General features: G+C 39.3%; 1 protein-coding gene across 1 annotated transcript in view; it reads right to left on the reverse strand.

The window, feature by feature from the left end:
• The window catches only part of RYR3 (ryanodine receptor 3), a 481,871-nt gene that overhangs the window by 102,961 nt on the left and 351,944 nt on the right, over positions 1-26,966 (reverse strand). Inside the window, exons 71-78 of the mRNA XM_061612803.1 lie at positions 25,752-25,766; positions 21,560-21,730; positions 18,156-18,215; positions 15,519-15,650; positions 13,992-14,104; positions 5,943-6,039; positions 3,463-3,572; positions 2,666-2,717 (exon numbers count right to left, since the gene is read on the reverse strand). Coding sequence (XP_061468787.1) covers positions 2,666-2,717; positions 3,463-3,572; positions 5,943-6,039; positions 13,992-14,104; positions 15,519-15,650; positions 18,156-18,215; positions 21,560-21,730; positions 25,752-25,766 — 750 coding nt within the window. The remainder of the gene's footprint in view (positions 1-2,665; positions 2,718-3,462; positions 3,573-5,942; positions 6,040-13,991; positions 14,105-15,518; positions 15,651-18,155; positions 18,216-21,559; positions 21,731-25,751; positions 25,767-26,966) is intronic.

Below are 26,966 nucleotides of genomic sequence, written 5' to 3' on the forward strand. Positions count from 1 at the left end.
CAGCCCATTATTGCGGCCAGGCAACGGTTCAGTACATTGACAGCCTCACCTGAAGAAGATGAAAAGGAGAAGTAGAGCTGCGTGTCATCAGCATACTGATGACTACGCACTCCAAAACTCCTGATGACCGCCCCCAGCGGCTTCATATAGATATTAAAGAGCATGGGGGACAGAACTGACCCCTGCGGGACCCCATACTGGAGAACCCAGGGTGTCAAGCAATGCTCCCCAAGCACTACCTTCTGGAGCCGACCTACCAAGTAGGAGCGGAGCCACTGCCAAGCAGTACCTCCCACTCCCAACTCGATAAGTCACTCCAGAAGGATACCGTTGTCAATGGTATCAAAAGCAGCTGAGAGATCAAGGAGAACCAACAGGGTTACACTCCCCCCCATCCCTCTCCCGACACAGGTCATCATACAGGGCGACCAAGGCTGTCTCAGTACCAAAACCGGGCCTGAAACCGGATTGAAATGGATCTAGATAATCGGTTTCATCCAAGAGTGTCTGGAGCTGGCAACCACCCGCTCTAAGACCTTGCCCAGGAATGGAACATTCGCTACCGGCCTATAGTTATTTAGGTTTTCTGGGTCCAAGGAAGACTTCTTTAGAAGTGGTCTAACAGCTGCCTCTTTCAGGCAGCTGGGGACCACTCCCTCTCGTAAAGAGGCATTTATCACTTCCCTGGCCCAGCCGGCTGTTTCATCCCTGCTAGCTTTTACCAGCCAAGAGGGGCAAGGATCCAGAGCAGAAGTGGTCGCACACACCAGTCCAAGCACCTTGTCGACTTCCTCAAGCTGCACCATCTGTTTCATCAAAGCGTACTTGCAATTGCTGTGCCACAACCCTCTCAATCACCTTCCCTGAAAGGGGGTATTTGCTACCAAACGGTAGTTGTCACAAACCAATGGGTCTAGGGTGGGCTTTTTCAGTAGCAGTCATATCACAGCCTCTTTCAGAAGAGCTGGGACCACTCCCTCCCTGGATCCACTTGGACATACCCCTCTGCAAGCTTTGATAAGCCAAGAAGGGCAAGTGTTGTGAGGACACGTTGTCCACAGAATCAGGCTGCATCAACTGAAACTGATCCCAAGAAGTGGCAGCAGGCATTGCACTGGCCACCAATATAGCAGTTTAATATATCTAAGCAGAGACTTAGACATTTCTTCAAAAATGTTCATAATTTTCCTACATAGAGAGAACTAACAATTAATGCATCCACATATACATTAAGAGGAAAAAGTTGTTGGAATTTTTACAAAATAGATAAATATAAAAAATATTTCCTCCTACCCAGCCCCAACAAGAGGAATGAAATCTCTCATTCTGAATCTCCACACCTTGCTGGAAATTCTAAAGATTTTCTCTCCCCCACATCCCAGCCAATGGCTGTAGAGTAACTCGGAGAAGGGTGGATGCCTGACAAAGATGCTCATGTCCCTATGGGTGTGGTATGGATAGGGATATAAAGAGTGGGAGCATTAAAGAGGGTGAAACATTTGTTCCCCCTCTCACTCATCTGTTTTTCACTTCCTCACATTTGGAAAGGTGATTTAGCCCCTGTCTTTCCAGCCCAGCCAAACTAGTTTTCCAGAGGTGTTGCTCCTGAAAGCCTTCTCCTCTGTGTTAGTCAATTCAGTACTATGATCCAGCCTCAGGTACTTCAGCTTGCAATTTGTGACGTGGTTTCCATTAATTCCCTTTTTTCTTTTCATGCCAAATTAGGCCAAGATCTCTAGCAGCTTCAAGTGAGTCTCAACAGCTTACAAAAACAATCATCTTTCAACCAACCCTCATTTAAGATTCTGTTTCAGTTGGCCTCTTCCTTAGTGTTCTCTGATCCCCATGGGGACAGCCATTCACTGAATTCATCCTATCTGCTTAATTGTGTCTCTTATCACAGTGATATCAAGCCTGAGATTTATTTATTTTTAGCAGTATTTCCTTTAAGCGAGCATTCTCTCTTTTTCAGTAACTTTCCAGACTTAAGATTCATTTCAAGCCCTAAATCAGCATTCTCAACCAGAAGGCTGCATGGGAGAAGCCCCTCTTTTCCTCTCCTCATAAGCTCTAAGCATGTGTTCCTTCACCAAATAGAGGAGCAAGGACTAGACAGGAATATATACATGTGCCAGGGGGGTTGGAGGGAGAATTACATACTTAGGAATTTTTCAAAAATATAAATACGTGGAAGGAAAATAGTCACAAGTTTTTTATACAGAAATGGTGCTTATTTGCATATACTGGAATACTATGGTTCATGATAATCCTTCTTATAAGATCTTGAAAACTCTTTGAATCGATGCTACAAACATCATATTTTTATAATTCTTTTTCTTGATCTAATCTATAAAATATTTGTTAACCAAACATGCAAAGAACCCCAATGTGCCTACTGGAAATGTTATATATATTTCTTTTTATTATATAATTGAACATACATTTACATCTGATTAATTTTTTGTAAAACCTTTGCTAGCTATTACAGTTATTGTTATGTGTAGTTATTTTTGTATTTGTTTTTGTTATTTAAAAATAAAAATATGTGTCTCTTAAACAGCTTTAATATAATTAGAAGGAGCCTATTTAGTCCCACTAGAATGTTTTAGGGTAGATAATCACCATTACCATCTTTACAGAATTAGCAATGAAATTAGATACTTACCATTGCCATCATTGCCGAATATGCAGTGTACAAAGGGTCATTTTCCAATTTGCTATAGGAAAGTAGAATTATTATTAAAACTGTTTCTGAAGAGGATTTAAAAGTCAACGGTTGTTATAATACCAGAGAACTGAAATTCCAATAATCATTAAATCAGAGAGACTTTCATCTTTTTGCAATCCCATGGTATAATCTTACAAATTTATAAGATTAGGAGCCATGTCAGAATCTTTGTTAAAGCATGTATTTACCATGTGCATTCACAACTGAATAATACATCTGTCTACTTCACAAGAGTGGAATTTATTTTTCCTCCATTGTGTCCCCAAGTCGCCTGAGATCCCAGCCGTGCATTTTCTGTGGTGCTGATGATTATCTGTGATCGTATCAGATGTGAAATCAACTTCCTAACATTGTTCTGTTAAGAGGATTTTGGGAAAGCTATAATCTCACTCTGAAATAAGCATACTTCTTAAAAGCTTTAAAATTCCTTTCTTTTTGCTCTTGTTTAAGATTAATGCCATAATAAAAGTAGCACAATAGCATCTATGCCTAAAAATAATATCTTCCCACATACTAAAAAAGGACCAAATCCCTCCCCCCCCAGTTATATCTTTATTGTCATCTCTAACACTATAGCAATGGGCTAACTATAAGCAACATCCAAATGGATGTAGCAAATCCCTGATGGACCTCAGTTTTGAAATTAAAAATACCATACCAAAATGCTTTGGGTGATGTACTGAGAGTACCAAACTGAAGGTTGATCTATATACCTTTGAATAAAGTGTAGTTACCTTCTTTCGGTGAGAGCATTCCGACTGAAATGAAGAATAATCTGATGAAGGGGATCAGGATGTTTTTCAGTTTCTTCCTCTTCCTCCTCCTCACTTTTTTGGGGGGGAGTCTGTGCAAGAATTACATTGCAATAGTTCATAAGTACAGATTTATGATTAGTAAAAGAAAAGAAAGAAATGTAATATATCTTTTGCAAATCACAAGATCATCTCTTACATAAAATCATTACACTTAAAATGTTTTTGAACAAAGGATATACATGATTATAACTAGGAATAGACAAACCCTGATTTTGATTATAAATTAATTAAAATTGCTAGATTATTTTTCCAGACTGCTAGATGTCCAGTATTATTCTGGAATCTGATTTGTTCTGTTTGGCCTGCCTAGATACTTTCAGGACCTGATTTCACATCCATGCTAAAGCTCAGGCTTCAATTATTTCTGTGGCCGACACCAAATGGATTGGATCTTCTTTGTCAGTCCTATGGAGTCATCTGAGATTGATAGTGGTTGGAGTAATTTATTCTGTGCAGAATGCAGCTGACTCTGAGCCCTTAGATTCTGTCACTTTTCATGAGAATGACAGTTTCTTCAAAGTTTGCAAACTATACCACATGTCTAGGAAATCAGGTGAATGAAGCATATAGCCTCTTTCTCCCTCTGCATACTATGACACATGGTTTTATGTACAACGAACCATCCATACAACCTCTTGCAGAAAACACAATCATAGACAACTTCTTAAATACCACTTAGACCTGAATTATAAAAGCATCAAAGCCAATCTCTCTAAAAGATAAAATATGTACATTATTCATCACTCTAAATAATCTATGGCTTCTTCAAGTTGGGTGGCTTATTAGCACTAATAAATCATTGTTCTTCTACTGTAAGCTACAAGTAGAATTGCAATTGACTTTCCATACTGTTGTGGATATCATACTATTCCTATATGTACATCCTGCTATCTTCTGTCCACTTCTGCTGTGGATGTGGAAAAGAAGGTCCAATTCACACAAGGAGCTATTGGGGGGGGATTCTAAGCAATACCTCAAAAATTAAAACCACATTTATTTAAGTATGATTGCTACTTATGAAATATTTAAAAAATGTTGTTTTTTCTTGGAAGTTTAGATTGGAAATACTTAATTAGGAAAAATATGCTAAAATTGTGGAGGCTAGAAAGATGTTTCTCTTTTTAAAATTAGTGTAATAGTGTTATAGAACTCTAGCACACTATCATTTAAACCCATTTCACTATTACTTTAATATATATAACTATATAGCCATAAAAGCATTTCAGTACTAATTAAAAAGTAGATTAAGAGAATTAAGGGGTTATCAAATGGTGCCTAGCACAAAGAATGCCCAATATGTCAAAACCACATCTCTTTAAATAGAACAGCAACACTATGACCATCTGTCCTTGTGGAGATTGTGTTACTTTTCCATTCTTTTAAAAAACAGTCAGACTCTCTGCAGTTAGAAAAAAAAGATGGACAGAGCACCAGGAAAAGATGGGGAAATTATAAATGGATGATGATATCATGAGAAATCCTATACAAATTTGAATAAATGAGCAATAGTGGTGCCTCACTAAATGCCAAATATGGATACAGCATACACCACTTAATATAATTTGGTGTCTCCACTACCTTCATGTAATAGAAATCTCTATTAATAATAGCTTGGGGGGGAACTAATCATTTCATACATACAGAGAAATAAAACAATAACCATAAGCCTCTAAATCACCCCTTAGAATATCAGTAAAAGGGAAAGTATTTGAAACTAAAGCTTAGAAATCCACTGCCCAATTAAATATCTTAATTACAATAAAGTTCTAATAAAAGACAAACATAAATAATTCATCCTATTGAAATATAAGGAAGGACAGGTTTGCTGCTAAATGCTGCATATATGTTCACACTTCATTAGAATACCACTCCTCAAGAGTATCAGGAAAAGGCAAAATTAATTTGTATAACAGCTTAGAATGTTAAAATAAAAGGGAGGGTTATGCAATAACCAAAATTCAAAACCACAAAAAAGCATTCATTGTGTTAGGCCTTCAAAGAAAATGTTAATTAAAACATAACAATAGCCAAATTGAACAAAACAGAATGATCAATTTTAGTTTTAGTTCATACCTTTTTCAATTTTAGCTTCAATTTTATTTTTCTAATACAAAGCAATGATACATATTTCAGATAGTGGCATAAGCCATAGCTATGCCCACATACATATAGTATATCTCATAGTGTTATACTCTACAGCTTGAGTATTTTTTTTGTGATCATAGCAAGTAAATAGCTTATACTTTATAAATTTAAATATAGATTTAAGAATATTTACTCTGACAGAAAAAATTACACACATTTTATAATATATACATATATAGAGAAAGATATATATAGTTATGTAGTATTGATTAATGTGGGCATTTGAAACTGAGCACAGTTATATCTGTACTTACAGCCAAATCCTGAACTAGTTTCTCCTCAAAGGAATACTCCTCTGTTTCTATCCAATATTTCTGATAACCATGGAAGAACAGGTTAATAGAACGGTGCCTGGGGGGGGGGTGAAAGTGAGATCAAGAGGGATAAACAGAATACAGTACAAAAGCTTAGGTGATTAATGATTAGTAAGCATATGAATTTTGTACAATTGTGTTCCTCTGATTGGTCAGTAGATATTTTTTAAAAACACATATTCAATTTCCCAACGTTTGAAAGAAATAAAGCTTCTTTTTATTTCTTTCAATTTCCCCCAGCGTTTGAAAGAAATAAAGAAATAACTCTAGACTTCCTTAACCCTTTGGGTTGTGGCAATATCCATTCACTCTGACACCACTCCAGGAAGGAGTATATCCTTTCCCAGAGAAAACCAGAGTCTTCAGGACCTTTTCTGATCAAAAGTTCAGCTAGCCACTGCCACTCTGTTGCAATAGTTCCAGATGTGAATGAAGCACTAGTCCCTAGAGCAGCAGTCTACTCTAAGGGGAAAGCATTTAGGTTGTTCAGTCACCATGCTTAGTAATTCCAAAAACCAGGGCTATCTCAGCCAGTGCAGAGCTATATTGTTTATCCAAATCAACTCATGTGAGCAGGCAATAGCCTGGCTCTTCTAGCTTTCAGCCAGGAGGATGGCCTTCAATTACAGCCACTTGACACATCCTGACCTTTCCGCATCTGACCAAATTCCTTGGGCTGTCCTCTGGCCCAGGTGGACCCCCCTCCTGGGGGGTCTCAACAGCAAAATCTCCTCCATCAACCCAAGCAGTTCTGACCACCAGCCTAGCTCCTTCTTCAAATAGTTTCGAACAAGAACCCTGATGCACCACAAGGAATCTGGTATTGGAATGCGGGGAAAAAAAACACTGGGAAAGTTTTGTGCAAGACAGGGCCCATGGGACCAGACCACGGGAGGGAACCAACATGTCAAAAAGGTAGGCCAACAGCATGAGATCTGACTTCTTTGACTCCACTATTTCACAGCTCAGTTGCAATGTCTCATAACATCTTTCTCCATGAGGAACATCTAGAACACCAGGGTGTCCAGAACCAGTCTAAGATGGGTCAGACACTGGGAAGTAATCAGACAGCTCTTTTCCCTGTTTATCACAAAGACATGATGTTGCAGGCATGATCTGGATGTCCCGTAGGCTCTTTTCCATCAACCAGGACTAGGTGAAATAAATACACTGGGTGCTGAGGTCAGATGGCATTGTTCTGTTTTGGAAGGTGTTGTAAGAGATATGACAGCATCACTAGTGTGATAGTCTGATTGGAATGTGTACATACACTTCAAAGAAGTCAATTAAGGCTAGGAACTCCTCCTTTGAGAGAGCTTTCACTACAGATTTCAGGGTCCTCAGTTTGAACCATCTTTTGCTTAGACACTTGTTCAGCCATTTCACATCTAGAATGGCTCTAATGTCCCCATTCTTTTTCAGCTCCAGTAATGTCTGCTCCTAAAACTAGCTCCATGATATTGAACTCTAGAGAGAGTCTTAAGGAAGTTCTGATGTTTTGACAGATTTTTGAACAGGCAATGAACTAGTCTAGAGGATGCCATACAAACTTCAAGGAATAGTCCCTACATATGGACTTCCACATCCATTACACAAATGTGGTCCAGACCCATTGATGTGCGAAGTGCTGGAGCCACTCCTTTGTCTCTAGAACAGGACAGGCCTGATGTCAAGCAGAAGTCTTTTTTTGTACCTTTTGCCAGCATGGGAAGAGCATGTGGAGGGGCTGTTGCTGGACTTCACTGCTGATCTGACACTGCTGTTCCATTTTGGTTTGAAGATGGTTGCATAATGAGATCTGATAATTGGCTCTTTTCTTTTCCTTCTTGGCTTTGGAAAGGCTTTTTTCTTATCCTTATTTTCCACCAAAAACATTTTTAGAGGTTCCCTAAACAAGTTTGCTCTTCCTTCAAAGGGTGAGCTTCCCAATCTGGTTTGGGACTCTAGATTGATGTCTCAGTTCCTCAGTTCTTTCTAGCAAGGGTGTTGGCAGCCACAGCTGTGGCATCAAACTGTAAGGAGACAAACAAAGATTGTGCCAGAAAGGCTGCAGAGAGGGTGGTCTTTTGAAAGCCATCCCTAAGAGGTTTGGGGGTGGTTGTCACTCCTGGTATTTCTTCAGTCCACAGGAAGACTGCCCTGGCAAAAACTGTGTTAGAGACTGATATCTGGAAGACTACCACTGAAGCCTTGCATAACACTACTTTCACCCTCTTTTTGCATGGATCTTTAGGCTTCCCTTTCCTTCCATGGGGGCATCAACCATCAGCACTTTAAGAGATTTATGACCTTGTCAGTGAAGAAACAGCCTATTAACCAGTTCATAAATGGGCTTAGACTTGGCTGGGATTGCCCATTCTGTTTCCATGCTTTTTCAAAAGTCTCTAGAAAAGACACTGACACGGTTGTAGGAAATTCCTAAGGAAAAGCTGGTTTGTCCCCTGTGAGAGTAAATTGATCCTTCAAATGCTGCTGCTCTTGAGAGAGTTGTAAGGTACAGCAAGCTTTGACCAAAAGTGCCAGGAAAGCATTTGTTTTTTTAAAAAAGCCTCTGTTGGTGTGGCTGATTATCTTTTCCTTTGATAGCTCACCCTCTTCCTTATCATTTGTCTATTGAATGAGGGTCAGCTGGAGAGATGTTTCTTAGCTGCCTGGCTGGTAGTAGTGCCATTGGATCCTGGTGATTTGCTGGAACTCCTCTTACACTTGCTGACATTTGAATCCCATGGGAATGTAAGATGGCCCAGGGACTTTGGGCTCTCCTACACTCAGGAGAAGAGCAAAACCCTCAGGAAGATTGGACAGAGCAGGATGAAGAGGGACACATGGCCTTCTTGGGTCTCCCCTTGGCTTTTTCCCCCTTAAACCTTTCCCAAGTTTATAGAGAACCTGAATGATTGTCTTCCCTTACATTGAAACAGGGAATCCTGAAATTCTAAGATAAAGTGCAATAAATCCATGAGATAAACTGGGAAAGGGCCCCCTTCCCAGAAAGTTCTGGCACAGAGTGGACGAGGGGAGCATAGGACTCATCTGCTCCTGGTGTTAGTGCCCTGTGCTTCAGTGAACTTGGCTCCACTTCTTCCTTGCCACTCACAGGGGCCGTAGTCACTGTATGAGTGAGTGTGTTTAGCCACGATGAGTAGCTATTTTGTCACCTGCCTGTTGTAAAGGTGAGGACAAGTGGTTGGTACAAATAATGTGTTGCAACCTGTTCTTCCTTGAGACTGGTGAGGCATCAATGTGAAGCCCAACCCTGTTTCTTGGGCCTGAGAGGATCGAGATGCAGCATGATGCAGCCTAGCCCATCTTCTACCCATGGCTAGGATAGGAAAACTAGGGCCTTAAAGGCACCACCTCATGGAGAGCCCTTCTTAGGAGGTACTGAGGAAAGAAAGAAAGAAAAAGAAAGAAAGAAAGAAAGAAAGAAAGAAAGAAAGAAAGAAAGAAAGAAAGAAAGAAAGAAAGAAAGAAAGAAAGAAAGAAAGAAAGAAAGAAAGAAAGAAAGAAAGAAAGAAAGAAAGAAAGAAAAGCTACTTGTGAATTGGGCTCTTAGTTGTTCCATCTCTGCATGGCTGGCGGCCTAATCTGGGGAATTGGTGCTGCTGCTCCTCCTCTTTGAGGAAGTGAAGACTGATTGGCTCATCCTGAGGACTTCAATAGGGGGCACCATCCCAAGCTGTCAAATGCCTTTCATATGTTTATGGAGAACAATCATTTCAAAAGAAAGACTATAACAGCAGATACAACTTAAGTACTTCATTTTTAGGAAACACACAACACAAAAATTGTGCATCTTTCATTTGTTATTGCACTTGAAAAAATATTACTTAGTTCATTTCATATGTTTCATTGCCAGCATTTTTACTATTTTTGCACTTGAACTGACCAATCAGAATCCCTTATTAAATTGTACAAACTCATTGTATGATATCATATCATGGCTGGGAAAGGAGTGTGTGCATAATGAAGAGGCTCTTTATTACATTACCGTTAATGTGAGTATGAGCCTGTCATATTGAGTTTTTTCATGTACTTTTTCCAGCCATACACGTTGAAAGGTGCTCAGGAAGAAACTGCTAATTTTGTGTCTGAAGAAAAGCATATAGGTTTTAACTAACAATAAAAATACAATTTAATTTTAGTAAAGTATTAAGAGCAAATGTAATCTAAACATATAAATTATTTTGAAATCCTCATCTCGTTTTGCCCAGATGTATATTTCTATATTTCTATATGAAGGTTCAATTATCAGAATGTCACATTCACATATATGATTCTCATATTCACTCCATAGCAAATAAAGTTCGCAGTCCACCATACCAGTATTGCAAGCACAAGCAGGGATCTCTCATTGTCATGAAAAGATTGTCATTAACAGTAGTCACAACAAATTCTGTATATATTATATTACAGCAATGGAAATCCCATGAGCACATGGGAATCTTGTTCCTTATCCTTGTTATTACTCAAATAGTGTTCCTCATTTTTAAAATATTGTGTAAATATTAACAAAAATTAGAGAGTGAGAGTAAAATCACAGAGTTACATTTACAGAATCCAAAAGTTAACTTAAGGAAGTGAATGGAAAGGGTGTTTCCCATGTCCCCTCTTCCATCCTGCAGCCACCAACACCTCCAAGAAGCTTTTCCAGAGGATCAGGTAGGCCTCCTCAACAATGTGGGATGGGCTGTGGGGGGCTGCTAAGGAGAGGAGACATTTTAATTCCTTTTAAAGATTTACTATCACAAGCAACTAAACAACAGCACACTTCCCAAATTGTGAAAACCATTGTGGTATTTTTAAATCAAGGCCATCTGAACAACCTTTAGTTCAAAAACAACAAACACATGCAGGCATATCCAGATTAGGGTGACCAGGTCTCCAGTTTTCACCCAGAGACTCCATTTTGGGGGGTCCTTTCTGGGTCTCTGGGTGAGTCACCCCAATCTCCAGACTCTAAGCTTTTATTTAAAAAGTTTCTAGGTGTTCTGGTTGAAGTGATATACACCAGAATGTCAGCTGCCCCCTCTTTGTAACTTCTGTTAGTAGTGGCTGCTCTAATCCCCACCCTTCCAGGTTTTTAGACAATAACAGAAGTCAGGGGTGTGATTGACAAGAGATTTGCTGACCTCCGGGCAATAACTAGAAGCCACTGTAAATCCTGAAAACAGTTTCCTTTTCCTGCTTGTCTGCATATCAGAAGCTGAGTGAGTATATAACTTTCAGCAGTAGCAAGATTCTCTTTCTACAATATAGCATGAAATCTAGAACTGAAGATCAAAGCAGGATCTTGGTAGGCATGCGCAACTGAAATTGAAAGCAATTTCAATTATGATTACAATAAAAGTGTACATGCATGTTTTTTTTAATTACTTGCACAACAGCATATTACATATTTTATCTTTCAAACCATTTTTGAACAAAAATTTGAAAAAGTGTACATGCTGCATCATATGATGCCATTACAATATGTTATACTTTTCTAATTATAAGAAGTCAAACAAGTTTAAATTTTTCTGAACAGTTGAAGAGGGTAGCTTATTTGTCTAATTCATAGCCTGTTGTGAAAACCTTCCCAATATGAAGCTTTAATCCTATCCTCGCTTTTCTGGGATGAAAGCTGCAATGCTAATTCCATATACCTAGGGAAAACCCCACTGAATTCAGTAGGACCTACTTTTGAGTAGGCATGGTTAGGATTGTGCTGTCAATCCTTTTTTTTTGTAAGCAATGAGGCAGGGCTCACTTAGGTGTCACTTCTTTTATTTGGTAAGAAACTAATAGATTTTTTTTAAAAATGTTCTGCAATGTCCAACTGTTTTTGACAATAAACAATTATATGGAGTGTATGCATTTTTACACCTCCAGTGTGTGTATGTGCGTGTAGATGTAATCTTTCCAACAACCCTGTGAGATAGGGTTGGAAACCAAGGCAGCTCCCAATAAGAAATATATCCATTTAAAATCCAATAATCATGAAACAAGTATAAAACAGTGGCAAAACAGCTTAAAGCGGCATGATTCTGAATTTTGGGTTGGGTGGGTGACGTTCCTTATCATTTGAAGCTGCAGTCCTGTGCATGCTTCCCTGTTTGAGTAAGCCCCATTGAATATATCGGGACTTGATTCTGAGTAAACATGCATAGGATTGCACTATAAATATTTGTACAGGTTGTATAAATAATAAATGTCTTTGACAGTCATGTTTCTATAAATATTTCCAATCAGAGAATTTTTGTTTGAGTGGTATGCTCCAAGCAACTTTGGTTGATGCTTAATGCATCATGCTTAATGACTTCACTAGGGCCCACCCCATGACATCACTAGGGCTCACTCCTGCAACATCGTCAGGGCCTGTCCCTGAAATCTCAGGGTTTGTGATGCTTCTGACCTGGCAAACCTAATCCAGATGGACTGTAAAAAATTGACCAGAGAGTTGCATTAAGAATAAGAACTTTTCAGTCATGCTGAAATATATTGTGTTAAACCATTTTCAGGCTGTTTCCCGCAACCCCCCAATAAATAATAAAATTTTGAGTTCTTAGTTGTCCCAAGGCAAAACAAGCAAAATACAAGAAACTTTATATTTGCACATGAGTAACATATTGCCAACCGTGGTTCAAAGAAAATGGATTGCATAGCACTTGTTTCAAAACTATTTGAAATAAATTCTCTTCAAAGAATTTTGAACTCAATCCACCTTTTTCCTAAGTGCAGCTCACTGAGCTGCATATGTGGGAGAAGATATGCTTAGGAAACTATTAAGCGCTTCCCTTCCTCTTCCACTGTCTACTGACTCTGCTGACAGTAGAGAGCACCATGCTCCACCATTACTTGCAACGTGAGGTCTGGGCCTTCCACCAATAAAAGGACCCAGTACCTCTGCTTCTCTTCATGCTGCATGAACAGGCTAGTTCTAGCCTAGCATCTGCAGCCCTGGGAAGCTTGTTTTATGGGGATTGTGCATGAGATTTTCATTGCAAGTAGTGGCATTGCTGTTTACCTGGCATTACACATGTTGAAGTAAGGGCTAGCAGGGAAGGGCACAGGGGTCTGTGCAGGAGGAGATGAAGCATGCAAAAAAACCACACCCTATGAAACTGTGTACATGTAACTGCAAAAGTCAAAACTTGTCAATTAAAATGCATTATAAAATAAGCTTGCACTTAAAACTATGGTGAAATAATTAATTGATGTTTTAAATATTAAAGGCATGGCTCACTCTCTCATGAGACTGGGGGGTCCTACATGCAGAAAGTGCACACAGACCTCTCACAGCAGCAAATAACTGATACAGTGAGATGTACCACCACACCTGGGCCAATGGAGAAAGGGGATGATGGATTATCCCAAGAATGCAATCCTATGCATATCTGCTCAGAAGTAACCCCCATTAAGTTCAATGGGGCTAACTCCCAATTAAATGGGTAAAAGATTGCAGCCTGGCAATTCAAATCTATGCATGCATACTCAAAAGAAAGCCCAACTGAGTTCAATGGAACTTATTCCCATGTAGCTCCATGTTTTAAAGCAGCTGGAGACCACAAATGAAATATTTTTTAAAAAGAGGATATAACCAAATACCAACTTAAAACTGGTATTTACAAGACATGTAAAACTTCCTGATATTCAGACAAGCAATGAAAATTAATGAAATTTAATAGAAATGTATTTTTGCAGAGCTGTATGAGGACAGAATGAATTCTGGATACTAGTGTGCAAACATTAGAATACTATTAAGTATTAACTGCTTTACAAACTGCTTCTGCAGGTCATATATTCAATTTATTTCCATATGAAATAGTATTAAGGATTAGAGCATATCTTTCACAAGACATATGATGCTCTTCAAATATGGTCCAACAGATTACTTTAAAAAAGGGTTACACTTTCAATAGTATCACAGAAAGCATGCTAGGTAAGAATATCCGCTCTTCTGAAACTCAACAGTAACAGTCTCATGTAAAAAGACATGAAAAAATGTACCTTGGCAGATTATACAATGGTGCCATTCTGAAACAAGCCACAACAGCTCTTTTACGTTGTTTTGATAAGAGTTTGTGCCAAACTGCTTTCTTTGATCGCAATGGTTGCTCAACCTATGGGAAAACACTATTGTAAATTATGATTTTGGTTTAACTGATGCCACCTGTAAGTCTAAGATGATAGCAAAGACAAGCTTTAGTTTATATTTATATATGTCTTGGCTTTCAGCCCCAAGCACTATGTGTGTGTGTGTTGTATACACATACGTATATACAAATACACACAATTACACACAAGATAAAACCTAACCACATAGTAGACATAAAATCACATCATGCCAAATGCTTGGCAAAACAGAAAAGAAGTCTTTATGGCCCACCTGAAAGCCATGGATGTAGCCAACTTACCTTTCTAGGGATGGTGTTCTGATTTTCCTTTTCCAGGAAAAAGTGCAGCTGGAGTACCAGCTGGAATTGTGCAAAGGTATGGAGGCTGGGGCAGTGCTGAATCCAAGAGTATTCCCATACTGAGGGGATTGTATCCAGTGCAGTCATTCTACTTGTGGAACAACATGTGGAAATTCCCACAAATCTGTTTTTGGGGTTTTCCAACCTCCAGAGCATATTCAGGGTTCATGCAGTAGGGATGGGATTCATTGGCTAGTGTGAGTTAGAAAGCATTCTGTCGACCTAACAATCTGGCATTGATTCAAGTTCATTCTTTATTCACTAGCCACTGCTTCTACTGATCTGTATTTTTTTCTGCTTGGAAAAAATATTGATATTCATATCTTTAAAGGAAATACCAAGTATCATTCTTAAAATTGATGTTTTAGAAGTGGGCTTTTTTAAAAGTCCATTTTCAAAAATAGTTGCAGAAATTTGCTACCTTAAAATCCAATCCTCAGTTATTGAGGATAAGCAAATTAATGGAAAATTTGGTACCAAATCTGAACTGGACAGAATTCTAGCACATCCTAATGTGCAGAGAGCACACAAGGGAGGAGAGGAAGTTCCAGTGCATGAGTGGAAGTAATTCCAAGAGCACAATGACTTTGGTCCTCTTGAAAGACTTCTTGACTTTCAAGAGAAGCGCAGTCCACCAAAATAGGCTGCACTTTCTATATAGGATAAGCTTTCCCAGAGTTATAAATGTTGGCATTAGCACTGTTCAATAACAACACTTTTTTATAGTGTTTTCAGATGTTCAGAGTTCTTCATGTACACTATCTAGTTGTAATCCCTACAACTGCCCTGTAACATAAATTAGTAGTATTTGAGGACCTTTGAGTATCAAGCAACTAATAATAATAATAATAATAATAACAACAACAACAACAACAATAATCAATAACAACAACAAACGCCTCAGGCTTCTAAAAATTTAAATAGCTAGGTTGCTGGAGCACACTCTTTGAAGTCCCAGGTGGACCGAGTTGCCCTCACAAGACAGACAGATGCTCCAGCAGGAAAAGAAGGGTTGTCTAGTCCCTTACACCATATAGCTTATAGGTACGTGTGCTTTCACCTGTTCCAGATGATAGACAGCTGCTGAGATCCTTTGTACACGTTGCACAGTTTTCTCAGGATCAGCAGGCTCGTCAGGTTTCAAGACATCCTTGTACAAATTCAATTGCCATTTCACAGCTGGATCACCTGACTACAAATCAAGACATATGACCTTGTTTTATATGAATTTTATTATGAATAAACAATACAATAAATAGAATAATACAACAAACAATACAAGGGGTATGCTGGTGGGCCTTAGACTTATATACTATGAATTACAAATCATGGAGAAGGGGAAGTACAGTAAGTGTAATAAAAACAAACAAGGAAAACCCTAATTGCTGAGCCCTTCCAGCAATCAGCTGACCCCCCCCTCATTCTAGCAACATGCACTGGCATGCAATACCACTTCTGTATCAGTTTGAGGGAGCCCTCTCTCACATTTGCAGATACAGATTTAAAAGGCTTTTTTATTTCACAAGGTAATCCAGTCATGGTGTTCTATTGTTTATACATTTAAAAAAATATGTAGCAGACTTAGTTGAGTAACATCCTATTCTTACACAGCAATCCTATACTTCAATTTTGCCAGGCCAGGGTAGTGGGGGAAATATGCTACCACTGAACCAGTGGAATGATTGCCATATCCTATATTCAATCAGTTCAGATGATGAAGAGAAGCAACCACTGCTCTGTGCTCATGGTTTCCACTGTTTTTCAGTGGTGTTGAATGTATGTTACGGTGAAAGGCAGAGGTTTTAGCTCCAGCTACATGTGGCCAAGGTCACAGTTCCATACAGATTTAGCAAAGCAAGGTGATCTGGGGCTGGGCTGGAGACAGCATGGGGCTGGAGGCTGGAGATGGCAGGAACCAATTTAGTGGTATATTCATTTCTATGAAGCCATGGTAAATCAAATTCAGGAACCACTTGTCCTTGTGATTAAAGTCCAAGCCTGGTGAAAATACTGCAGACCCCTTTCTACTGGAAGGTGGTGGTCACGTTTTGCCTGGTTGCCAGTGTTAAACCTTGCCCGATGTTGCGGCTGGCCACTTGTTTGGAACTGCAACCTTGACTATGCGTTGCAGACAGATTTACAACTGCTGCCATATGTTCACCATCACTGGACAAGCCACTGGAAAAACTGCAAAATGGCATAAAAATGGAAGACATGCTCACAATGTCACTAGCAACAGTGCCAAAACACACCAATCAGAACCTGTGCTGGCAACAACAGCCACACAGAGGGAACCAATAATCTCACATTGACTGGGACATGTCCCAAGCATATACCCCTGCATCACAATAAACAAAAACATGACATTGCATCCACAATTTAACAGCCCCAGTGCCTCAGGCAGTAACTGCCAGTCCTCAGGCCTATCTAAACTGCAAACATCACAGAGAAGTCCCCTACTCACCCAGCCACAGCAGCAGGCAGCCATGACAAACACAGCATGGAATATCTGTCTTTAGAGCAGTGGCAAATTGGGTAGGTGCCAAATTCAGTGGGTGTAAAGGGACTGGGGGGAGGAACTTTGTCAAACATTCAGGGGGGCAGGGGGGAGACATTCACCTGCTATGGTAAATGTATATGAGGTGGCTCAGTGGTCTTTTTAGCTGTAGCAAAAAACCAAAATATCCTCCCATACTTGCACACTGTGGCACAGGCTCTTAAAGCTTAAAAATCAGGAGATCACATGATGTTTTGCCCCTCAGAATCCTATCCTGAAGCCAGCTGCAGTCAGATCACACTAGGGCAAGAATGGCAAAACTGAGCCCCTGGAGCCAAGTGCAGCTCTTGAGTCCTCTCTCTCTGGCTCTAAAATAACTCCCCAGGGTACACCTCTTCCTCAGCCATCTCCCTCTCCCCAGGTCATAACCCTCAATAGCCTCATTTTGCCCTCTTCTTGAGTGGTTTTGCATGGCTCATACGTCTGGAGAATAGCAAGGGGTGTGCAAGTGTGTGTAGCACTAGCCTAATGTAAATGCAAATGTACTGCCTTCAAGACAATTCTGACTTATGGCGACCCTATGAATAGGGTTTTCATGAGGCCGAGAGGCAGTGACTGGCCCAAGCTCACCCAGTGAGCTTCATGGCTATGTGGGGATTCAAACCCTGGTCTCCCAGGTCATAGTCCAACACCTTAACCACTACACCACACTGGCTCAAATATCCATTCATTGCTCTGCCCACATTTGCCTCTGGCCCTGTCCACCACTGGGCCTGCAGAAGTTAGAGAGAGAGTCAACAGCCAGCAGGCGGACAGCATAGGTCTTGAGTTTGGATGCTCAGTAGGAGTTGGTGCAGAGGTGATAGAGAAGAGTAAGTGTGCCACCTGAGTGTACAGCCAGTGCTCCTGACTCCACCTTTTCCCCAAGAGGGTAGGAGGAGATTGCTGTGACTGTGAATATAGGTAACCTTTTTCCATTTGGGGGGTTATAGTGGAATTCTGTGAATGTGAACGCTTGTTCTGTTACATGCATCTGGGCTATGATCCCCCATATGTTCCACTGGAATAGTGGAGCTTCTTCCAAATTGTATAATTCCATAGCCTGTATAACACAAGATTGCCCGGTTAAACATTTAAGTATTTTAAAGCGTTGCCTGATGCTAGAAAATATTCCACCCAGCAGACCTTTCTGAACATTACCTTCTCCTGCAAATGTAAATTATTGCGTAAATGTTCTTTGACCTCTTCTTCGGTGTCTTTCTGCAGACAATACAAGCATATATTAATCTGTGTCATAATAAAAGTTGAACTAATATATTAAAATATCTTTCTTGCAAGTAAATATCTTAGTGATGAGACAGCCCACAAAAATATATAACTGGGCTGGAATGTTTTGTCAATTAAATGATTATATTTATCAATTACACACAGCCCTGTAGGCAGCCTTCCTTATTAAGTGGGGCATCCAAATTTCTATGTCGGGCATTGGGGGGGGAGGTGCATAGTACCAGCCAACACCCCCCACACACACACACACACTGATGGAGAGGATATGAGGGCCAGTCCAGGGGAAAGGAAAGACAGTGACCTTCCCTCTCACTCGTTCTCCAACCAGAGAGTATGTTGGCTTACATGAATGACATTTAACCTGTTGAATTATAATGACAGTGATCTCCTGAGCTTGTCTTTGATGCTGCAGTATGTATCTCAGTTTTAGATTCCACCTGAAAAACAAACTACTACAAGTTTAGGGAAGGACAAAGAGAAAACAAATTCTTCAGGGTGTATTTGTTAACTTCTCCTTGAGAGTCCCTCTTCTAGTCTTGTTCCTGACCTTTAGATTTTCCTTTCTATTGGACAATCAAGGGAAAACGTTTTAACTGACTACAATATAAAGGACTAACTAAGCAATTTGAAACTAATTGTGGAAACCAACTGGCTTTTTTTACTGGTTTCTGGGTTGATTTTTCTGTCCAGAAATCCTGAAAAAGCCTCATGCTGAGCTGCACACATTGAGAAAATCAGAAATTAGGCCTGAGTTACAGCCTAGGTGTACACAGCAATATTTCTGTTCCTCTAGGGCTGTTTTCACTCTTTGCCATCAAGTACTCAGGCAAAAGAATAAGAAAATAGCCACTATGATTGTGAGTGCTTAAAATAGTAAAGGGTAACTTAGAGTAGCCTTTTTAAAGTTCACTTTAAGTTATCTCTTTATTTCACACTTTAGCAATAATCTTCCAATCCTGCTCTACTGATCATAATAACTAGAATAAACATACTCTTACTTCTTACTACTGGCAAGCAAACATGCTTTTTTATTGTTGGCTGAGTAGAGAACACAACTGAAACTCAAACTGAAAAGCAGAGCAAAGGAAAGTCTAAAGGGTGGGGCCTAAGTCTGGCCCATAATACAAAGTTCTAATATTTAACTCTTCACTGGTCATGTTACTATACAGGCTGTTTTTTCAGGATCATTTAAGTAATTATAGGGTGACTGAGATCATGAAAAATCAACTCTCAGTGAGCAGACTTTGGGGGGTCTTCCAGCTGAGGCTTTTGTTGTGCGCCCACCCTGCCTTATTCACTTTTTTTTTCCAGAGGGTCCTATTCTTAAATTACTCCTGTTCTTAAAACAAGCTATCATTCTTTAAATGGAGGTTGCCATGTCACAAATTAAAAAGAAGATAGTTCCCCCCCCAAAAAAAAATTGGTGGAGGAATAAGCACAGTTTAGGGGGGTGCCCCCATCCCTCCCCAGCTACAGGGCAGATTACACATATTTTGGACAATTAACAAGTTACCCAGATTAACTAGAAACAATACTTAATGTAACTATGCACAAATCCATGGGTAGCAGGTGACTTCTTAGAGGAAAATGTCTCTTCTGAGATCATACCTGTTGTGACTCATGCATCATTTAAAAACAAAGAATAATTTTGTTTACTTCAAAACTATTGTTTTACTGATATACTGATTATGCTGATTGGCTGATTGGATAAGGAGTGGTATAGTACATCCACTGCCACATTGGCAGCCCTGCCGACTTCTGCTTGCCACTGTGGAAAGTAGGGAGATAGTTTCTCACAGGTTTTTTTGTTATGACTGTTCCAGCCTGGTGTAGCTGAGGGGCTCAAGTATCAGACCCTTCAGGGGATCCATGGGGCTTTGGGTTCAGTAGATCAAAAGCCAAATGGCACCCCATCACAACTGCACCCCACTTGGGGCATTCTGCTTGCTACTACTGGTGGGAAAACTGACAGAAGTAGCTTTCCACTCACTAGAGTACAGCTGGGACCCATTTTATTAATCAGTTACAGAGCCCCCCAATAATCAGCATAGAGGAGCAACTACATGCAATCCTACCCCCCTGCCATCAACTTTGGGTTGGGGTATGGGATTGCACTCTTAATCAAGCAAAATACATATTAACCCAGCAATATTTCTTCAACTGAGTGATACCTTAATTATTACTCTCCTTTTTTTACTATTAGATTAACTGCACCAATGGGCCACAATTCTGTACAACATTATGCACTGTTTTTCAATTGTTCATAATGCTGAACTGGATTGTGGCTATATGGTGTAATCACAAAATATGGTTCAATTCCTGAAATAGTGAAATGTTTAATACAAATCACAGGCTCAGTTCTATACCCACATTGTAGAGTAATTATCACTGAATTCAATGGGGCTTACTTTTGAGTACACATTTGCAACCCAAAGGAAAATGGAAGGCCCACCTTCCCAAGGGAGGGGCTGAAGATTCTTAGGGGATGGTTGAAGCAGGAAGAGAGCTCTGAGACAGCTGGCGAGGCAGACTGCTGTGTTGACATTTAGCATTATGTTTATTGACTGTTCCTTTTCCCAATTTTTATTTATATATTTTAAAGCACCTGATTCTGTCTTTTCTTGGAATACAGTTTGGAACAATAACTGGGCAGTTGAAGAAAGGATCCCAGGCAGCTGTTTCCCATCAGGAAGCAACAGCTGGTAAGGGCTCCTGCAAAGAAATCACCCTTACACATAAGATTGCACTGTGAGCCTATACATTGCACAATTTTTACATGGAAAACATGTGATCAAAACTGTAGCTAAATACGTTTTTATATCTATGTTTGACCACTTCTCTTATTCAAGAAGAGTAGCTGTTTTATGGCAAACATAAAAAAGAGATGTGCAGCTTCTGAGAGATATTTCTGAAGTTCACAAAACTGGCCCCGATGTTTCCCATTTTCCTCTTTACCCGCGTACACAGTCCTTTTTGCATCTGAGGAAGTGGGCCCTGCTAGTCTATGACTGCTTGTGCACAATAAATTTCCTAGCCTTTAAGGTGCCACAGGACTCCTTTTTGTGGCTGACTACTCATGTGACCTTTGAGTGCTTTAAACGCTTGAACGGTATGTTATGAGCTATCAAGTACCTAACAGAAGGACAAAGACAGGATTACTGTGATATACTCCATGGATACAGCAAATGAGAGGGTATATCTTGATATAAGAGAGCTCCATGTGCAGTTTGTGTGATTCCAATACAAGGGTTCTCAAACTAGATGGTTACTGGTGTATGAAAATTGAATACTCTTAAGTGAGTAAAACGATGACTTACACAGCTGTATCTGGACTTAGCAAGAGAAATCAGTTCTTGATCTCCAGGGGTACACATATTTAGTCCAATGGGAAGCATTTTTTTAAGTGCAGCTACAATTAGCGAAGTCTGTATTGAATATAAATCCCCTCTACGTTTTGATTTCTTCCGTTCTTGATCATGACCTCCAGACTACAAGGGAAAATACATACAAAATATATTCTGTAGTTATTTGATTCATTCATATTAGTTATTTTTCCTAATTTTTCAACTTTCTAACCTTTTATATTAATTTTTTAAAAAATTCTAATAATTAAACATGGGAAAACAGAAGTGAACCAAAGAAATGCTGTGGAAAATATACATCATTTTAGTAGCATTTTATTATTCAGTCACAGAAAATCCAAAAGTACATACTCTGTAATTTTCTAAAATCTCCATATCTCAGAAACACATACACATACAAATAACATTTGAAATGGATAAAAGTAATGACAATAAACTTTATACTTTTAGAAGACAATCCAGTGTCCCTAATATTTCAGTCTTATTTGTATATATGAAATGTATCTGTAATGCTGCTTTTTAAAGTCTGATACTGGCTATATAGGAATTCAACAAAGCCATACACTTAAGAGTATGTGCACTAGAAAACTAGTTTTCTTTAGCTCCATTGCTGATAAAGACATCTTGCATAGGTATCAGACTAAAGGACTAAAGATATCAGACTACTGTCAGTCTTGTGAAAGTATCAGACTACTGTCAGCAGCTTCAGTCACCAAAAGGGTAAGGAGAATGACCCTAGGAAAAAGACAGTAAACAGGTTGCATACCAACATAACATCTGTCCTATTCTATCCAAAAAAAATGTACAACTTTATTTAAAATAAAACTTTTTATTTAAGGCAGCAAATCAAAGCTCTGAGCAACAACACTGTCACCATTAACAAAATCATACTGTCAACAAACTTAACACTAAACAGCCACAAAAAGGTCCCCTTCTTGAATTTTATGCTTGGAATAGACACCCACTGACCACAGTGAGAATTGTGCCACATGCATGAATTCAGGTTTGGGCTCATAGCATTTAACCGCTATAAATAGTAGATGCTTGCTATAAACCCTCCACATCTTCTTGCCTCCACAAATGAAAATTTAAGGCCCCGAGCAAGTATTTATACTGTACAAGCTTGTTACACTGGTACAGCAAGAGCCATTAGTATTGATTGTTTGCCAAAAATTACCACACAATTTCTATTCTAAGAGAAGAAAATTCTAACAGCGCACACACATTTGGCAAATGGTTGCAAAGCATCCAGCCATTCCTACATGTTTGGCAGTTCCGTATAAATAAAAACATGATGTGGTGGTTTTCTTCAGGGGCTGACAAATGCAAGAAGTACTTTGCCTCAAAGCTTTGCTTGTGGAAATGCCTTAGAAAAAGTTTTCTACAGTAGCAATGAGTTAATGGCTCTATATTTAATGACATTAATTTGTACTCTACTTTGATAGCAGACAAACAAATGCCACAATGTATCACGGGGACCCAGTGGCGTCACTAGACTCTTAATCAGGGGAGGTAACTGATGTAACACAGGAGGTAAGTCAGCTCTCGTTTTTCATCTTCTGTTCCTTGGAGTATAGGTTTCTCCACAAAAAGATTCTCCACATTCACTTCAGTTTCAGTTGACAAGAATGTTTAACATAAACACAATAAAGAAAAAATATATTTCAAAAGTGGAGAAATACTCTATTCTGTCTCTGCCACCAAATTTCAGCCTTTTAGAATTGCTACTCAGGAACTCTCCATTTACAAATGTAAAACTAGAACAATGTCCTCTGTTGGTTACAGTAAAGTACTGGGTTGTTCATTTTTACTCTATACTAGCAGACACCCATCAAGGATACTTGTCCTTTCCTTCTACTCATCACCTTTCTCTATTTCAACAATAACCCCTGTATCTACCACTTCCTTCACACTCTGCAATGGTGATGGTTACAATTAAGTATGGGAGGAAGAAGAAGCAGGGAGGGAGAATTCTTCCTCCTCTATTTCCATCTGTCGTTGGAGCCATTACTTGTTCTCCGGAACCAACCATAGCCTCCAGACTCTGAGAAGGAAGTCAAGAATACTTTCCCTCTCCCAACCCAGAAACTGTATTTCCTTCTGGAATACAACTTGTTGGGAGGGGGTGCGAGGGAAATAACAGAAATGTATTGCCCCCTCCCATACAACACATGGAAAGAATGGCCACCTCCATTGTCCCTGTTGGTGATGGCTAAGCCACAGAGTGTCAGGAATGGGGTGTGTATGTTAGACTCCACTGTGAAATATTAAGAATTGGATATTATATTGACAGACATACTTTATGATCAAGACTGCTACAAATAGAAGCATTTTCACTGACCTGGTGTAGGTGTAATGTTAAGCTATAGAACACTGACTCATTTGGAATGTTTATATCCCACCTTCTAAACAAAGCACTTGAGGCAGCTTACAATGAGGCAATTCACACAGAAAGCTAAGCCAAACCAAACCATGGTTTAGTGAGAGCATGAGGATTCTTCAAGAGGAGACTGCAGTCTCTGCACTCCTCTCCCAGCCTTGCTGCTGTTCCAGACAAACCATGAACTATAACACGAAGAATAAATCTTAGTTACAGCTTATGGTTTGTCTAGAGTGAGACAAACAATGAGCTGGGTTTTGGATAACACGTTAAGCCAAACCATGGTTTAACTCACAGCAGCACAGCAGAAGGACCATAGGAGAGTAGTGGACATGATCTCTCCAGAAGCTGTGGGTTCACTTAACACAGCTTGGCTTAATGTTCCATGTGAATCATTTCAGTATCTTTTATATTCTGTAAAATTGACAAGGGTGATAGTGTATACATGTCCATCCATGTCTCCCTCCAGATGTTCTGACACTTTACTGATGAACCTCTGAACCACAGCAGGTCTCAGGGAAAAAAATAACCCCAGGCTGAAAATTGCTGGAGCAGCCAGTTGTTTGTGGCTCTCAGCAGCGGAAACAGACAGAGGCTAATGAAGGCTGCATGGGAGTTCTAATTTTATGGAGAGACAATATTCTTCTGTAGATGTGATCAAGAGTATTCTCTCTCTCTCTCTCTCTCTCTCTCTCACACACACACACACACACACTCACTCACACTTTTACTTGGAGAACAGTGGTAAAGCTGGGTTTACTATGTGACTTGAGGTTACATGTAACTGCCTCCCTATGCGGTATAAGCTGTCATGTGAAAAGTTCTTAAAGCAGCTAACATGTAGTTGGCATTCATCTGTTTTATTCTACCTTTTGATCCTGCACCCTATGAATGGTGGATATAAAATCTGTATATCATCAAGGGTGGTGTAGGATGATCCAGCATGCAGAAAGTGTGCAGGTGCTGGACAAAAGAGTGCAACAACAATGATGTTCTGCTGTGTAGGTGTTACAGTCTGGTTGTGTGTTGAGATGCATTTGACATTAAATTGACCTGCACATTTGTAACCATGGAGACATAACCATACAAAGCAAGCTACTGTATTATGTCTTATCTTTTAACACCTTTTAACTGTTTTCTTTCCCCAGTGAATCATCCCATCATTATCCTACAACTGATGAGCTCTGCCTCTACCTGTGCTAGAGGCTGAATCTATAATGTCATTTCAAGGGGAAGATTTTCAATGGATTTGGTACAGGAAGTGTATTTTAATATGCTCCAAAACAATTTTGTTTCATATGTCTTGTTTGCGGCGAGGGAGGGCAGAGAGGAGGGATGAAATAATTTGGTGAAGCAATCCCATTGTTCTGTTGGGCAACAGCAGCAATGGCACGCATTGCGCATTATACTACTACTATTATTACAATTACAAATGTTAAAAATCCTGATACATTCATGAGTATGTTGAGGAAACATTTTCTCACTACTGAAGATAATTTATATAAAATGAGGATGGTAACAGAGGCAGAAGAGAGATGTTATTGGCTATTTTCTTCCCCATGAAATCAGGCCTGTATGGAAGAGCGTGTAGAAGTATAAAAACAAATGTTCTGGTAAAATCTGCCTAACTTTCCAATAGGATTTATTTGGGCAGAACATGTACCTTCCCTTTGTGACGCCACTGCTGTGATCAATGGAAAGAATGCTGAGAGCCTGGTCATCTCTAAAACTAAAACATAAAGACACATCATGCACTTTGACCTGTACCTTTACTTGCATGGCCTGTATGAAAGAAAAAAAATACAAGGAAAAAAAGTAAGTAAAGTTGATGAAAATATGGGAATTTTACAAGTTAAATAGAACAGTATCTTTCTTTCAATAAAGCAACTGAATATCTTGCATTTATAATGAACCAAAATTATCATAAAGTCAAATTGCGTCACTACATGCTTCCTTAATAAAAGAATGATTTACTGCATTAGATTAATTCCTTCTATTATTACATTGACTGAGGTCTAAAAACAGAGAATATACTGAGGATTACCAGTGGCAATATATTTTATTCTGTATACCACAATACTGCTGTTCTATACAGTTTAGCATAAAGGAAAATCAGAAACAACAATACATTTACTATCAGTATAATCATTTACTATTGATGTTTAATAACATTCACATTACTAATGATTGTTCAACAACATACACTTACCAATTTTTTAAAAAGCCTTGTATCTGTCAACAAACAACGTTAACAAGAAATGCAACAAACCAATTGCTTTTGCTTTAACATGAGAAACTAATGTTACATAAAACTTTGTGCAGGTTACAGAAAGTTTGGTTCTGCCATTATTTCTGGACACTTTTCTCCTTTTTGCCTTGTCAGGTATTATAAAAGGCCAGAATTCAAAATTAGAAGTTAAGGACTGAGGTCTACGATCACATCTACTTTCCCCCACCAGTATATTTGAAATACTAGAAGACAAAGTTAAATACTTTTGTCCTATAGATTTCAAGCTCTTGCCAAACTTTGCTTGCTTTCCCTGGGGGAACTTCCCATGTTCAGATATGGTTTCAGGCACCAGGCCAAAAGCTGGCTCTTCCAAGTAGCCCTTGGGATAAACTGAATGTTGGATTTTTATTCCTGGTTTGACTTTTTCTTTCTGCTTCAGCTGCGCTATGGTTCCCCCTCCCGCATAGGCTATTTTCATGTATTTTTATATTTTTAATTTGGTTCTCACTGATTTTTTTCTAGTATATGTATATGTTGTTATCTGTTTTAGATTGTTTTTATACTATAAGTCAGGGTATGCACTTCTTAAAGTAAAATAAATATCCTACTGAAATCAATAGGGCTTACAAGTGCTTAATTCTGATTGGATTGTGCATTTACTATTTGGCCTACAAATCCTTATGAGCATCAAAGAGAATGCACTCTGCACAACAGCTTCAAAAGTAAAACCAGAGCTTGGAAAAGGTACTTTT

Source organism: Rhineura floridana, chromosome 2 (genome assembly GCF_030035675.1).
Source record: "Rhineura floridana isolate rRhiFlo1 chromosome 2, rRhiFlo1.hap2, whole genome shotgun sequence".
Lineage (NCBI taxonomy): Eukaryota > Metazoa > Chordata > Lepidosauria > Squamata > Rhineuridae > Rhineura > Rhineura floridana.